The sequence below is a fragment of the Micromys minutus genome (genome assembly GCF_963924665.1).
Source record: "Micromys minutus genome assembly, chromosome: 25".
Classification (NCBI taxonomy): Eukaryota; Metazoa; Chordata; class Mammalia; order Rodentia; family Muridae; genus Micromys; species Micromys minutus.
Genome location: NC_137960.1, coordinates 24,936,985 through 24,951,665, shown reverse-complemented (window position 1 = coordinate 24,951,665; position 14,681 = coordinate 24,936,985). Strand labels below are relative to the sequence as shown.

The window sequence follows — 14,681 nt, the reverse complement described above, 5'->3', positions numbered from 1 at the left end:
GCAGACCCTGGGTGAGCATTCAGAGGACTGGACAGTCCACTTTCCCCTTCTCTGCTAGATATGTATTCGAGGCTGGGAAGGTTAAATGCAATCCCCATGCTTTTGCTTCCCACACACACCTAGATGCATGATCACTGATTAATGATGGAGGGAAATGCCTGGTTCCAAAGTAGCTGCATGAAGCAACTCTTAGTCTGCTTTAGACACGAAAGCAAACCTGGGGAGTCTTGTGTGTCTCAGTCGCTTCAAGTGTTTGTTATTCAAGGCTATGCCGCTTAGATCCAGTACAAGAGACATAAAGACAAGTTCTGCAAGGGTTCAGGTGCAGCTCAGCGGTGGAGCGTGTGTCTAGGTTCAGCTCTGTGGTGGAGCGTGTGTCCAGGTTCAGCTCTGTGGTGGAGCGTGTGTCCAGGTTCAGCTCTGTGGTGGAGTGTGTGTCCAGGTTCAGCTCTGTGGTGGAGCGTGTGTCTAGGTTCAGCTCAGCGGTGGAGCGTGTGCCTAGCATATGAGCGACGTTCAGTTTGATCATTGGCACATTAAAAAAAAAAAAAAGCTATAACTCATCACACCTCTCAAAATGACACTATGATTTGCATGACACTTGAACCAACAGAACCTGGTTCTAGATCCTGGCATTCGCTAAGCTGGCCTTGGTTGATAGAGTACCGACTGGTCCTCTCTTTTAGGAAGTCAAAACATCCTTGAACGTACACAGAGGCAGCTTAGAGCTTAGTCTATGCATTTAGTTAATTGTAAGAAATTCTCCATTCTAAAAATTCAATAGAAAGTGTAGGATACCATCCAACTGTTAAAGTAATCACATAAATACAGAAAATCTGGCCAGTGGGGCTGCGGAGTAGCTGAAGGATAGAGTACCTGTCTAGTGAATATGAGGGTCTGAGCTTCAGAACTTTAAAAATACTCCAAACAATAAACAAACAAACAAACAAATATCAAGCAAGAAGGTGATCACGTCCCCTACAGAGACACACACTTCTGTTTTTACTTGTTTAATTACAATCTTAATTCTGGCAGCATCTATGCCCACGAACCCTAGTGCAAGGCTGTGTCCTACACACCCCTCTCCATGTTTAGCACCCCCAACTATGTGGGCACATTACCAAGAACTGGCCTTGTAAACAGAGACGTGAAGAGGAATCCTCACCTGGCGTGTCATTACAAAATACGCATACATGGCCATGGCGCTCCCATACGTGATGAAGTAGGTGACTGGCTCCATGATGTCCCAGGAGTATTCCCACCAGGTAAGCCGGGCCAAAATGCCAAACTGCGTGGCCATGTAGGCAAGGCCCCCCCATAGCACCAGAGTTGTCCTCTTCTCTGCTTTCCTGCTGATTTCAATCCGGACCTATCGGGCACACGTGGACATTAGTCACTTGCTTTTAGAACCAACTCAAAACTCTTTAAGCTGCCCTAAGTCTGCGAATGGAACAGGGCCTGACAACAAGCCGGAGTCCAATGTAACCGGCTTCCTAACAGCGGTAGTGTTCACTGAACAGAATGTCTACGTTGACTGCTGAGACTTCTGTGTGCTTTACTGGAGCTTTACCCCAGAGGTAGGTTCATCCACCTGCAAGGCTGACTGTTCTGGAAGAGAAGGATAAAAGCCGCAGCGTCTGCTTGCAGGTGTGCCGGATGGTACCCGCTGTCAGCTTTGGTTCAAACAGCCCACAGCAGAATAAGAGCGAGCGATCCGTGGATGCTGAATGAACGTACTCAGGACGAGGGCTGCAGAATCCCCTTATCAAGGGGACACAGGCAAGGGCACCCCCTGACTGTGGCACACGGTGGTATCAATGTAGTAATGGCTGTCCTTACAGGAGCAAAGGCACAATGTTAAAGGGACTTATTCTGATCCTCAATCACAATCATCCAGTTTCTTAAAATAAAAATACAGTCCCATGCCACACTGTTGTTTTGGTCACTGAGAGACCACATGTATGATGTGCTTCCTCAAGAGAGTGTGATCCACGTGCTTGTGGCGATGCTGGTGAAAGTAAGGCCACTGCACTGTTAGCACACCAAAGGGTGATGTGATTCTTGAAGGCAACGGACAGCTATGCTACAGGGGTGGTGGGAGAAGATGTTTTCTATGTTAGAGGCTGTTACACAATCTTCATACATGTAGGGTGGCCAGATCTCACACTGTAATGAGAAGCCAAGCTGAATGAGGACCTCGACCATCTAGGTCTGTGAGGTTCCCACAATGTCCCTCAGAGACATTTCTCAGGATGTCACCCCATCAGTAAGTAAGCTGTGGCTGCACCGGCAACATCATAAACACTCGTTTCTAAAAAGTGTAAAGGAGAAAATTAATCATGGGCCTACAACTGTAGAGTCCTTGGCGTTTACAGACGCGCACAGGAATATGCATAACGCATTAAAACCTCAATCGTAGCGGCTGGTGAGAGGCTCAGTGGGTAAGGGAGCTTGCCAGCAAGGCTGGTGATGTGAGTTCAATCCCTGGGACCCACACTTACGGAGAAAACCGGCTCCTGCCTGTTGCCCTCTGCTCTCTGCGTGTGCTCATGGTGTTGTGTGGGTGTTCACAGATTTATAAATAAATAAATGCAATTAAAAAAGAAAACAACCCTGGATTATAGATACACTGTCTTAGGGTTTACTTTCTGTATCTACAATACCATAGGTATTTTCTATAGCAAATTAAGTTCGCATCCGTTCCACACACTATTTATCCGGCACCCTCAGAAGCTCCCTGGGTCAGCAGTAATTCTAGTGTTTGTATCAGCCATGGTAAATCTGGTATGGGACTGTACGAACGGATCTCAGGGCTCTTGGTCTATTACTGAGCTTCGGAAAATTCCCTTTAAGTCTTCTTTTGTCTGTGATTGAAAGTTCTTTAGTGGTTCAGACCATACAATTGATGGGCCAATTTGAATGAGTGGTCGCAGTTCTAAAGTGAGACACAGAAGCCGTGCGAACAAGGGGGAGAAGGTACCGCAGGGGAGGTGTGAGGGGTTCTAACCTTCTCCAGGGGGGCCAGCTGCTGCTTGAGGTCCTCCAACCTCTCCACAAGCTCCCGCTCCTTACTAAGCTGATGCTGCTCAATGCACAGTGTGGTGTACAGCTGCTGGACCAGGGTCTTCACATCGTTCAGCGTGGCTGCGTTTTCATGGCTCAGGAGGTCTGAAAGAAGGAGGTTTGTAACTGGGGTCAGGGTGAGATGCATGAGAGAAGAATTTAAAAAGGGATATAGTCTTAAAATAAAGTAATGATTGAATATCTTAGCGAGGAGATGGCTCAGTGGGTGGAGGTGTCTGTCACCAAGCCTGATGACCCGAGTTCAATCCCAGGGAACAACATGGTAGAAGCAGACAAGTGACTCCCACAAGTTGTCTTCTGACTTCCACATGTGCACAAGTGTGCACACACTCAAAGGATGCGCACCTGTGCACTTACATAAATAAATAAAAATGTAACCAACACTGAACACTTTGAAATGAAGAGTTGCTATTCCCAGAACCATGAGGAAATGACAAGGCCACAAGCAGTTCCAGGCACTACAGGAGACCTTCAGCATTAAACTGAATAACTGTTTTTTTTTTTTTTTAAAAAAAAACAGTCTACATATCAAGGAAGTAAATTTACATGAGGACTACTGGAAAACTTTGAAATCAACACCCATTATTTTATTCATGGGCGTTTTAGAACTGCAAGTACAGACATAGCCAGGGGAATGGGAAGGTAACCCCAGTGGTGGGTGTGGCTGGGGAGCTGGTCCAGCATAGCACATGTTCAAGACCAGTCAGCAGGGGCAGGGGCAGTCTCATTATAACTCTTTATTAAATGGTTGGTCTGTGATTTATCTGTAGCCTTTAATTTTTGTTTATGTTTTTCCCACTTAGATCTGAGAAAAAAAATATAGCATTTCAAATTTGCGAATGAAAAAGACAATAAATAAGTAAATATACCTTTACTTTAATAATCATATAATTCACACGGTTTCCCCCAGCACACCAACCAACTTTTCTATTCAACCTTATTTGGTGAAGGCTGAGAATAACTCTTTTGGCCTCAGTATCAAGCTGTGAAGAACATAGTTATGAAAATGACCGAAAAGATTAAACTCTTTGACTCAGTATCTTCTATTATTGGCAGCAGTATATCCAAAACTCTAAAAATGTGTTGAGTCTTTCATAAAAACTCAGCTACATTCCAAGCCCTGATCAGTCCTTTCCCAAATCAAAATACAGCCCGATGAATATTAACCATCTATTGAAAATATCTTTCAGCATAATTATCACAAAAAGTTAATCAACAAAGCAATCTGTGTAAGGCCAGGACGTAGACTGAAGAATAAATGGTAAAGCATCCAACATGGAATCTTCCAGAGTTTCAGTAAATGTTTACAGAGTCAACAGTGATGTAGGCAAGACCTCTGTGAGGTCTCTAGAAGTCATCCATGACAACAGGATTCACCCTGAGGCAAAGCTGCAAGCTCACATGGGAACACAGCATTTCCACAGAAGGACACTACATTCTAAATGGTGTTTCTTCTGTAACCTGTCCAGAACCTTGGTGTGACTTGGTGGAACCCACTGCTCCCAACTCCTAGGCCAGGAGCTGAGCTAAGATGTGTCAGCCATAAGCCCCTAGGACTAGCCTTGCAACTCAGTTCTCTTTTGAAAAGATAAACCCTGAAGTTGATATGAATTACCTGTGGTTAACAAACTTCTCTCCCAAATAGTATCCTGTGCTGTGATGGTTTGAATGAAAATGGCCCCATAGGCTTGTATGTTTGAACGCTCGGTCCCCAGTTGGTGGAACTGTTTTGGGAGGATTGGGTGTGGCCTTGTTGGAGGGTGTGTTATGAGAAGTGTAGCCATGCCCGGGTGTGCTCATGGCCTCCTGCTTTTGGGTTGAGATGTGAGCGCTCAGATGCTGCTCCAGGCCATGCCTGGCTGCCTGAGTGCGGCCGTGCTCCCTGCTGTGATGGTCGTGAGCCCAGACTAACTTGCCTTAGTCGTGTTTTATCACAGCATTTGGAAATAAGGTTTACATTTGCTTTACAATAAAGGAAATTTCTATTAGCAAATCATTAAAATGTGTTAGTTAAAAAAAACTTCAGGCTATGGGTTCTATCACACAGAACAAATTGGTTAATTGATTAAGAGACATTGTCTTACTGAGTCGCTCATGCTGGCCTTGAATTCATCTCATTACCCCTCTGCCTCCGTGTCCTGAGCTGGGATCTCAGGCAAGCGTCACCATGCCTGTGAAATGTCTTCTACAGCCTTCCTGTGCCCACCGGAAGGCAGTGGGTCTTTTATTCCCTCTGCTGGGCTGATCATCGAAAAGTTTCTTCCACCATGTTTCTTTTTAAACTTGTTTTAATATATGTTACTGTTTAATGTTTTTTTTTTTTTCCCCTTCTTTAAAATGTGAACCCTGATCCACACGCCCTCTGTCACAACAGTTCTACAGATTGTCCTCCCGTACATTCAACGGTGCATGTAAGCCGTGGCAAAAGATCACGATTCCAAGTCCTGCTGGTAAATCAGAAACAAGCAACGGGGCGGGGCGAGTGGGGGGTTGGGGGGTGGAGCACAGACAGACAGACACAGGGAGGGGGACGAACGGGGCGGGGTGACACATGGACACAGGACAGACCTCATCAAAACAAATTCAGCAGAAGAAAAGGAGGAGAAGCAGGAATCCCTTACCAACTGGCACGGAAGGGCGCCAGGGCCTCTGACTAGTAAGAGAAGTTGGGTAGTGAGGCTTTTATGCCTGGTCAAAGTGCTACATTCTGGGAGTGTGTTTCCCAGAATGCCTTTCTCTGCATAGCTATGAGCCAGAGAGATCTAGGTGAGATTTTGGAAGGAGAGGTGAAGCTGGTGGCACCACACTTTGGAGGATGCTGAGGCTTGAGCGAGGCCGGCACAGAGATGTCGGCTGAGGCCAGCTGCGCCTACTCTCTCCAGCCTGGAACCCAATGCAGCCTTCTAAACACCGCCTGTCCAATATGGGGGCACTAGCCACGTGCTTCTGTTTATTCTTAACTATTTATCTTAAACTGATGAGTAAAAAAATATGTGTGTGTGTATATATCAGTATGCTATTTTGAAACGTGTACACTGTGAAATGGCTAAATACAGATATTTATTACTTCACATACTTTTTACAATAAGAATACAAAATCTATTCTTAGTGCTGTTCAACAATACAGTGCGTTGGTGACCTTATTCAACTCCTGTTTGTTTAATCTTCTAACGGTTCTGTAACTTCTCGTGTGTTACATTTAAATTAACTGAAAACTTCAGTTTCTCAGCCACAGCCCACTTACTATGGCTACTATATTGGACAGGGCAGGAATGAAACATTTTAAATATCACAGAGTTCTCTTTTTTGGCACTGGGAATTGAACTCAAAGCCCTGTGCCAGAAAGTTCTATTTAACAACACAGAAGGATTTCCCTTCCTACATTACAGCACCTCATCAGGTCCCTCATTAAAATCTGGACACGCATAGATTTCCAGGTTCCTAATGACCTGTTCATCCATGATACCCAAGCATCAACATTTCTGACTTCCCCCTGATCCTCCAAGCTTCCCTTTCAGAGACCCGTGTCAACTAACTAACTGTAAAAGGTCTTCTTCCTACCATGAATATTTTCATGCCTGTGGATGGGTACATGTGTGTACTCATGTATGTGCATGTGCTGGGGAACCAGAGACAGGCAAAGACACACACACACACACACACACACAGACACACACAGACACACGCATGCACCCATATGGAGGCTGGAGGATAACCTTGAGTGCCATCCTCAGAACGTTGTTCACCACCTGTGGCACATAGGCTAGAGCAGCTGTCCAGTGAGCCGTCTGTGTGTCCCCGGCTCGGGGTATGTGCCATCACGATAGATTCTACATGTTCAGAGAACTGCGAGGCCAGCCCTGTCCTGATTAACTCTCTCCCAGCCCCTTGCCCTAAGTCTATTTCATATGTTCACATGACTCCGCTTCATTAGCCGAAATGTGACCAATGCAGCTGATACAAATAGCTTGCACGGCATGGTACCATTTGCCTAACACATGCATACACACTTGCTTCTGTGCCATAAAGGACGGCTGGGGCACGGGGATTGGGTGAGTTTTGTGGAAGGTTATTTTAGACTTTGGGAGCTGAACTTTATAAATGTGTTATCTACTACATCATAATAAACTAAGATACCACCCGATATTTTCTAGCAGCAATTAAAAAAACAAACTGGAAAATTGTGAGTTACAGGTCACAGAGGTGTATTCTAGACCTGGCTGGAAGGGAAGTTATCTTTTGGATTCTGCATTGGTAAAGTCTTAGCAGAGTCAGAATTTATGATTCATTTGTGAGGTTGCCTTAACAAGGATGGTATGGCTGTAAGGCAAGACACAGATGACACAGTGACCCCAATCCTTGACCTGGAGAAGTCACTGAAGATGGAGCCACAGGAAATGGAAAAGTCTCTAATAGCATAGCAATAGTGCTTTCAGTTGAATCCTGCATGTCACACACACACACACACACACACACACACACACACACACACACAGAGTTTACCAACGTACACATCTGTGCGCACCATCAGTCCCGGAATAATAAGGGCAGAGAGCTATGCTAATATAATGAGCTATGGAAAGTCTTGTTATCCAAACATAATTTGAGAAGGGTTTGGCTTTCTGGGACTCTAATGAGGCAGTCATTTTCCCTGGTTAGTTTGCCTTTTCGACCTCGAAAGAAGAAGGTGGGTGGAAAAATGGAGCTGAAGCACGTGGCCTGGAGAAACTGTAAGTTCTAAAGGATCTTGTAGCTGAGGAATAGAGTAGTGTTAGGATTCTTCCAAACTCCACCCCACAGTTACCTGGCAATAGCCAGGTATTCTCAGTCCCACTGTAAAAGGGGCTGCTTGCCCCTCCACACTCTCTTGCTCCTACCCTTTGTCCTTCCTCTCCCCCCCCCCCCCCCGACACTTGCTCATGGCCGGCCTCTCTTTTCTCTCTCTCTCTGCCCCTACTACCTTCTTAATCCCCCCACCCACCTCATGAGCTGAATAAACTCTATTCTATACTATACTGTCATGTGGCTGGTCCCTCAGGGGAAAGGGATGCCCAACATGGGCCCACCAGAGGTACCCCTTCCCCCATTCCTTACCACACCTCCATAGAATGTAGCACCCCACTCTCTTTATCTTTTTTTCTGACATTGGTGCTGAAACCCGGGACATATCCTTTCTTTATCTTTTTATAAACACAAGTAGTGCAGTGGCAGATTCACCCAATTTAGGCGCAGCTTGTATTCATATTAATTGAGTTGTGTTTTCTTTGCACGGGCTTATTTGGGTTGGAGATCCACTACAACACCTCAGCTCTATAATTAGACTGGCCCAAAGATCAAAGATAAACAAAAAAAAATCCTTTAAGAATCCTGCTGAGTTTACCAAATCCCACCCTTTGGGTTACAGTTCTCTCCATGAATTTTAGACCTTTGACCCCTGAGAACTTCATATTCCAATCTATTTCTAGTGAAGCTAGGCAGATACCTCATATTTTTGAGACACAGGAAAAGAAAAAAAACATCACCCGTGAATCAAATATAATTCCTCCTACAATCAGTTTCTGCTTTAGTTTTCCTTAATCTGCTTGAGAGCAGCTTTATTTAAAAAGCAAAAGCATTCGTTTCTGTTTGAAAACACCAACGAATTATTGGATCAGTCATAATGTCAAATGAAAGCCCACTGTATACAGAAGCTCACATCTTTACTTTCCTGAGTGTTACACTTCATTTATTCGCTTATTCATTCATTCATTCAGTTATTCTTTTCCTGTTGTTAGACAAGAGAATCTGACCCCTGAGCAATGAAAATGCCCCCCCCCTCCAATTTGGTTCCTTAATTCCTTCAAAATAAAAGGATTGTGAGTCACAGAGCCTGCCTTCTTGAAGAGCGTTTACAGAGAAAGAGAAGAAGCAGAATTCAGAGGCTAATCTCTTCTGGTTTGTTTGGGTCCTTTAGGCTGTCTTGGGTGAGCTGACATGACTTTAACATGAGAAAATGGAGGAGAAGAAGGAGCAGGAGAAAGGGACCACATCAGGGGTGCAGGGGTAATCTGATCTGGTAAGGCTGACACAGGCTTCCACTTTCAGCTTTTCCTTTCTTATTTCTTTCTTTTCTCTTTCTTTCTTTCTTTCTTTCTTTCTTTCTTTCTTTCTTTCTTTCTTTCCTTTCTTTCTTTCTTTTCTTTCTCTTTCTCTTCTTCTCTCTTCTCCTCCTCTTCCTCCTTTTTCCAAAACAGGGTTTCTTTGTGTATCCCTTAGCGTTCTGGAACTCACTGTGTAGATCAGGCTGGCCTTCAACTCACAGAGATCAGCCTGCCTCTGTCTCCTAAACCCTGGGATTACTGGTGTGTGCCACTACTGCCTGGCTTTAGTAACATTCTTAAAGGATAGGATTAAAAAGAGATGTTCTAGGACAATGGCTCTCAACCTGTGGGTTTTGACCCCTGTAGGGGTTGCATATTAAATATTCACATTAAGATTCACAACAATAGCAAAATTACAGTTATGAAGTGGCAACAAAAATAATTTTATGGGGCTGGAGAGATGGCTCAGTGGTTAAGAGCACTGACTGCTCTGTCAGAGGTCCTGAGTTTAATTCCCAGAAACTACATGGTGACTCACAACCATCTGTAATGGGATCTGATGCCCTCTTCTGGTGTGTCTGAAACAGTGTACTCACATACATTAAATAAATAAATACATCTTAAAAAAGAATAATTTTATGATTGCAGGTTGTCTTTTTCAGGGTTTCTACTCCTGCACATGACAAGAAGCAAGTTGGGGAGGAAAGAGTTTATTCAGCTTATACTTCCACATTGCTGTTCATCACCAAAGGAAGTCAGGACTGGAACGTATACAGGGTAGGAATCTGGAGGTAGGAGCTGATGCAGAGGGCATGGAGGGATGCTGCTTACTGGACTCCTTCCTCTGGCTTGCTCAGCCTGATTTCTTATAGAACCATCAGAGAAAGAAAAATGACTAACACCTATTAAGTGCAGTGTTTAACAGAACAGAGAATGCCTTTATTTAAACATAAAGATTCCCTTCATATTAGTTTAGTGTGTAAGAGTCATTATGTCCCTGTCATGATAGACTGTGCTCCTCTGGAACTGTAAGCCAACAGAAACCCTTCTGCAAGGAAACCAAAGGGCTGGTGAGTTGGCATAGTGGGTTAGTGGGTAAAGGTGCCCGCTGCCAAGCCTAAGGACCAGAGTTCAGTATGAGGGACTGTTGCAAGTCACATGTGTTGCTCAGCCCTTGGCACACCCTTTAGCCCAAGGGCTTTCTGTAACCAGGATTAAATAAAGGTCAAGATGCATACATAGGTCAAGAGGCAGAGCAAGCAACCTGCCACAGGGATCGGACATACTTAGAAAGGCGGACATTGGGCTGGAGAGATGGCTCAGCCGTTAAGAGCACTGACTGCTCTTCCAGAGGTCCTGAATTAAGACAGTGTGGAGAAGGAGAAAGTGCTTCTTTCTTCTGGCACAACGATGGAGCAGGAAGGTCAGCTCGGTGCTTCTTCTGCCTCTCTGAGCCAGCAGGCTTTCACAGTGTCTGGCTCCTGAGTCTTCACTTGGTAAATAGAATGTTTGGGATTTTGTTTTAAAACAAGGTACTTTCATGGTAGAGGAAAAAAACTGATTCCCCAGAGTTGCCCTTTACAAAGTGTGCAATGGTACACACACACACACACACACACACACACACACACACACACTAAAAAAATACATTTAAAGAGGAAAACGGGTCAGGAAGGAGCTTACAGTTAGGACATTCAGGTTAGAAAGATGGAATGAGCAGGTCCAGCACTGAGGTGGAATTCAAGTGCTGGAGGCATAGCCAAGTGCTCACGGGCTCTGAGCCAGAACAGTCCCACTGTACTGAGTGGGAAGACAGTGCATTATCTGTTCATCGAGGCCACTCATGGAAAAACTAAGCTCTTCCCAAAGGTCTTCCCACATTATCGAAACCACATTCGAGCTGTTTTTTACCTCTCTTTGGTGGCCGTACGTGGTAGGTTAGGTCATTAATGACAAGTTTAAAGTCATCCAGGAGCAGGAGGTCTATCCCTGTAGAGGCAGCAACTCGAACGCCATCTGTGAGCCATTTAAATAAAATGTGTCACAGGCCCATAATTATTCAAGAATCATCAGAAAAAAAAAAAAAAAAAAAAAAAAAACCAACCCAACAGCATAAGTCCCCAAATCTCAAATAGCTTTAAAGTACTCATCACTTCTATGTCTGGGTTGCCTTTGGCTGGCCCCAGGCCTATGCGGGAGGGGGGGGGGCAGAGATTAGCTTGTACAACTGATGCTCTTTGTGTTCAGGCCAAACTGGGTGATTTAATGGTCGCCTTCTCTGCAGCTGTGGTAACAAGTGGGATAGCTGTTGGTCACACACAGACCTACAGGGCTCAGCTGGAGTCTGGACTCCCTGCTGAGCTTGGTGTTGCAGGCCCCTTGGAAGCTGGGGAGTAACCTCCATCCCTTGGTACTCCGCAGCCCCAGAAGTTGCTAATTACTTCAGCGGGGAAGCAGGAGATAGGGAGCAAACTGCAGGGAGTGGCTCTACCTAGGATATGACTAGGTGAGTTTGGAATGTTTAAAGCACACAGTTAAAACACAAAGGACAGAAGAAGTCAGCAGCTAGCTGGTGACCCCCTACAGAAGGGTAAATGGGTACTCACTAGTCTCAATCTTTCTGTAGGTTTGAAAGACTTTTCTAAGTCAAAGCGAAAACAATTTTTTTCTGTACTTAAATAAACAGATGTTACATCAAATAGAGGTTTTAGTGTCTTATTGTAAACTCTCAAATCACAGACTACTTTGGTAAACATCTGAAGGCTCAATTGCTGGAAAAACATATTCTGCACCTATGGTAATGACAAGGGACCTCAAAGACATGAAATGTGATTGCCTGCCTGTCCTTGTGGTGACATTCCATGTGAGCTGCTTCTGAATGAGGCTCCCTGTGGGCACACATCTGCTGACACAGAGCAGTTATGTCCTGAGAACCACTGGAACGGAAAGGGCTTTGTCTTCCATGCTTGCAAAGCAACAGTCCCATACCTTCTAACGGTAACAGGACAACAGTCCTTTGTACCAACCTGTGTGGGGAGGCAGTAATAACGAAAAGTGAGCTAGCGTGACCTTACCTGGCGAGTAGATCGCAACCCGGTCGATTCCCCGATCCTCCTCTTGAAGTTGTCGTAAAAACACGCCGACTGAGTCAGAGATAGGCTTGAGAGTGAATTGGCAGCGTTCGCGCCGAGAAGGCAGCCTCACAGATATCACCGGTAACCCATTCTGATAAACCACCGTCACGTCTGAGCAAAAAGACCCACAAACATAGGACGGTTAGATTTTATTTTAAGTAAAAAGCTTGTTACCATTTTTCCTACTTGTGGCGGGTACACACACTACCATTGGTGTGACTTAAAATGTTTTTAAGGAAGGTTTAAGAACAAGAATTTTTAGAGTTAATCTGGGAGCAGACTCATTCCAGCTCAAACAGATCAAGGGACTTTTTTTTTTTCAGATATAGAAAAATGCACAAGGGGCTATCTTCTGAGTAGATCAGAAAGGCTTTTGTGGGATACAACACAGGGACTCTTGGTATGGATGAGTCAAGTCCTGGTCCTATCTGGCAAGATTTTATTAAGTAGTCAAAGGTGGAGATGTAGAGATTGACCTGTAGGAGATGTCAATCTTGCCATCCAGAGTCCCAAAGTCTACCGATAACTCAGGCTCTTCCTCAGAATGATAAATTTATACTTAAGGTATAATATAGCTAAATATTCAGTTATACAACACGGACATGCAAAGCAATAAAACACAAACCAGCCCCTTTGGGGTGCATGTGAGCATTTTCATGAGACCAGCCAGGAGTAAAAGCTGAAAAGAATTTCACAGCGGAAATGTATGAAGAGGAGACCTGGAGCCCCCAACGGAGAACCATGAGCCCGCAATGGAGAACCATGAGCCCCAATGGAGAACCATGAGCCATCAACGGAGAACCATGAGCCATGAACGGAGAACCATGAGCCCCCAACGGAGAACCATGAGCCCCCAATGGAGAACCATGAGCCCCCAATGGAGAACCATGAGCCCCCAATGGAGAACCATGAGCCATCAACGGAGAACCATGAGCCATCAACGGAGAACCATGAGCCATCAACGGAGAACCATGAGCCATCAACGAAGAACCATGAGCCCCCAACGGAGAACCATGTGCCCCAATGGAGAACCATGAGCCATCAACAGAGAACCATGAGCCCCAATGGAGAACCATGAGCCATCAACGGAGAACCATGAGCCCCAATGGAGAACCATGAGCCATCAACGGAGAACCATGAGCCATCAATGGAGAACCATGAGCCCCCAACGGAGAACCATGAGCCCCAATGGAGAACCATGAGCCCCAATGGAGAACCTCGATCCACCAATGGAGGGGCTTTCTACACAGTATGAATGACATTCCTTATTTTTCTTTTTCTTTGGCAGTTTTGATACACAGAGCCTTAGTAAAATGAATCTTAGAAAACCTTTTCTAGGAATAATTTTCATATACATATGAATATATATATACATTAAAGATCAGTTTATTTATTTTATTTATATAAGTACACTGTAGCTGTCGTCAGACACACCAGAAGAGGGCATCAGATCCCATCACAGATGGTTGTGAGCCACCATGTGGTTGCTGGGAATTGAACTCAGGACCTCTGGAAGAGCAGTCAGTGCTCTTAACCTCCAGCCCTCATAATTATTTTTAAAGCAAAGTTTTCAGCTAAACACTTAAAGTTGATGTCATCACGAGAGGAAAAGGCTTTGGAGGAAAATTTGCAACTGGGTCTTGGCTCAGGATATTTGGGAATTAGATAACTTCCGTGGGCTTCATTTTTTTTTTTTTTTTTTTTTTTACATAGAGAGTGGGCTCCTAATTCTTGGAATATTATAAGGAAGGAAAAAAACCCAAAAAACCCAAAAAAACAAAACAAAAAAAAAAACAAAAACCAAACCACTCTACACAGTACACTGACTGGCCACGAAGTGCTAATGAGCTTGCTTTAAGAATCAAAAGGCTCCTCGGCTGTTCTCGGGAGCAGCACAGCCCTCAAAATTAGGTCAGGAGGAGCAGTTGCGGAGATTCCAAAAGCATCGAACTTCCCAAGGCTGCTACCCACAGCCAAGTTCCTTGTCCTGTCTCAAAAACAAATCCACAACCCTTCTTATTTTCAACGGACACTTGATAAGTTCTGAAGTGTCTCAAGAACATCCCCATGGTTCCTTTAGATTCTCTCAGCCCCACCCCTGCAAATCCCTAGGCCACCCTTGGGCCCCTATCCTCCCAGATCTTATTCTGACACACAACCCACTGCGATTTCTCTTCATTCCCCTTAACAGAAAGTGGGTTATTTTTGTCTCTAGCTATTATCAGTGAAGCTTCTACAATGGCCGGAATGTTCTTGTGGCATAGCTAGCGTCCGTCTGTGGCAGAGTCAGTCACCTGCAAATTGGTCTTTGGGAAATCTCTGTGCCTCTACTGAACAAGGCGCACATCATTCTCGAAATGCTAAAGCAACCGTACACAGAGCA

General features: G+C 44.8%; 1 protein-coding gene across 1 annotated transcript in view; it reads right to left on the bottom strand.

Moving 5' to 3' along the window:
• The window catches only part of MCU (mitochondrial calcium uniporter), a gene marked incomplete at its 5' end in the record, with an annotated part of 148,275 nt that overhangs the window by 5,466 nt on the left and 128,128 nt on the right, over nucleotides 1–14,681 (bottom strand). Inside the window, 4 exons of the mRNA XM_080937877.1 lie at nucleotides 1,166–1,369; nucleotides 3,008–3,168; nucleotides 11,076–11,180; nucleotides 12,239–12,409. Coding sequence (XP_080794003.1) covers nucleotides 1,166–1,369; nucleotides 3,008–3,168; nucleotides 11,076–11,180; nucleotides 12,239–12,409 — 641 coding nt within the window. The remainder of the gene's footprint in view (nucleotides 1–1,165; nucleotides 1,370–3,007; nucleotides 3,169–11,075; nucleotides 11,181–12,238; nucleotides 12,410–14,681) is intronic.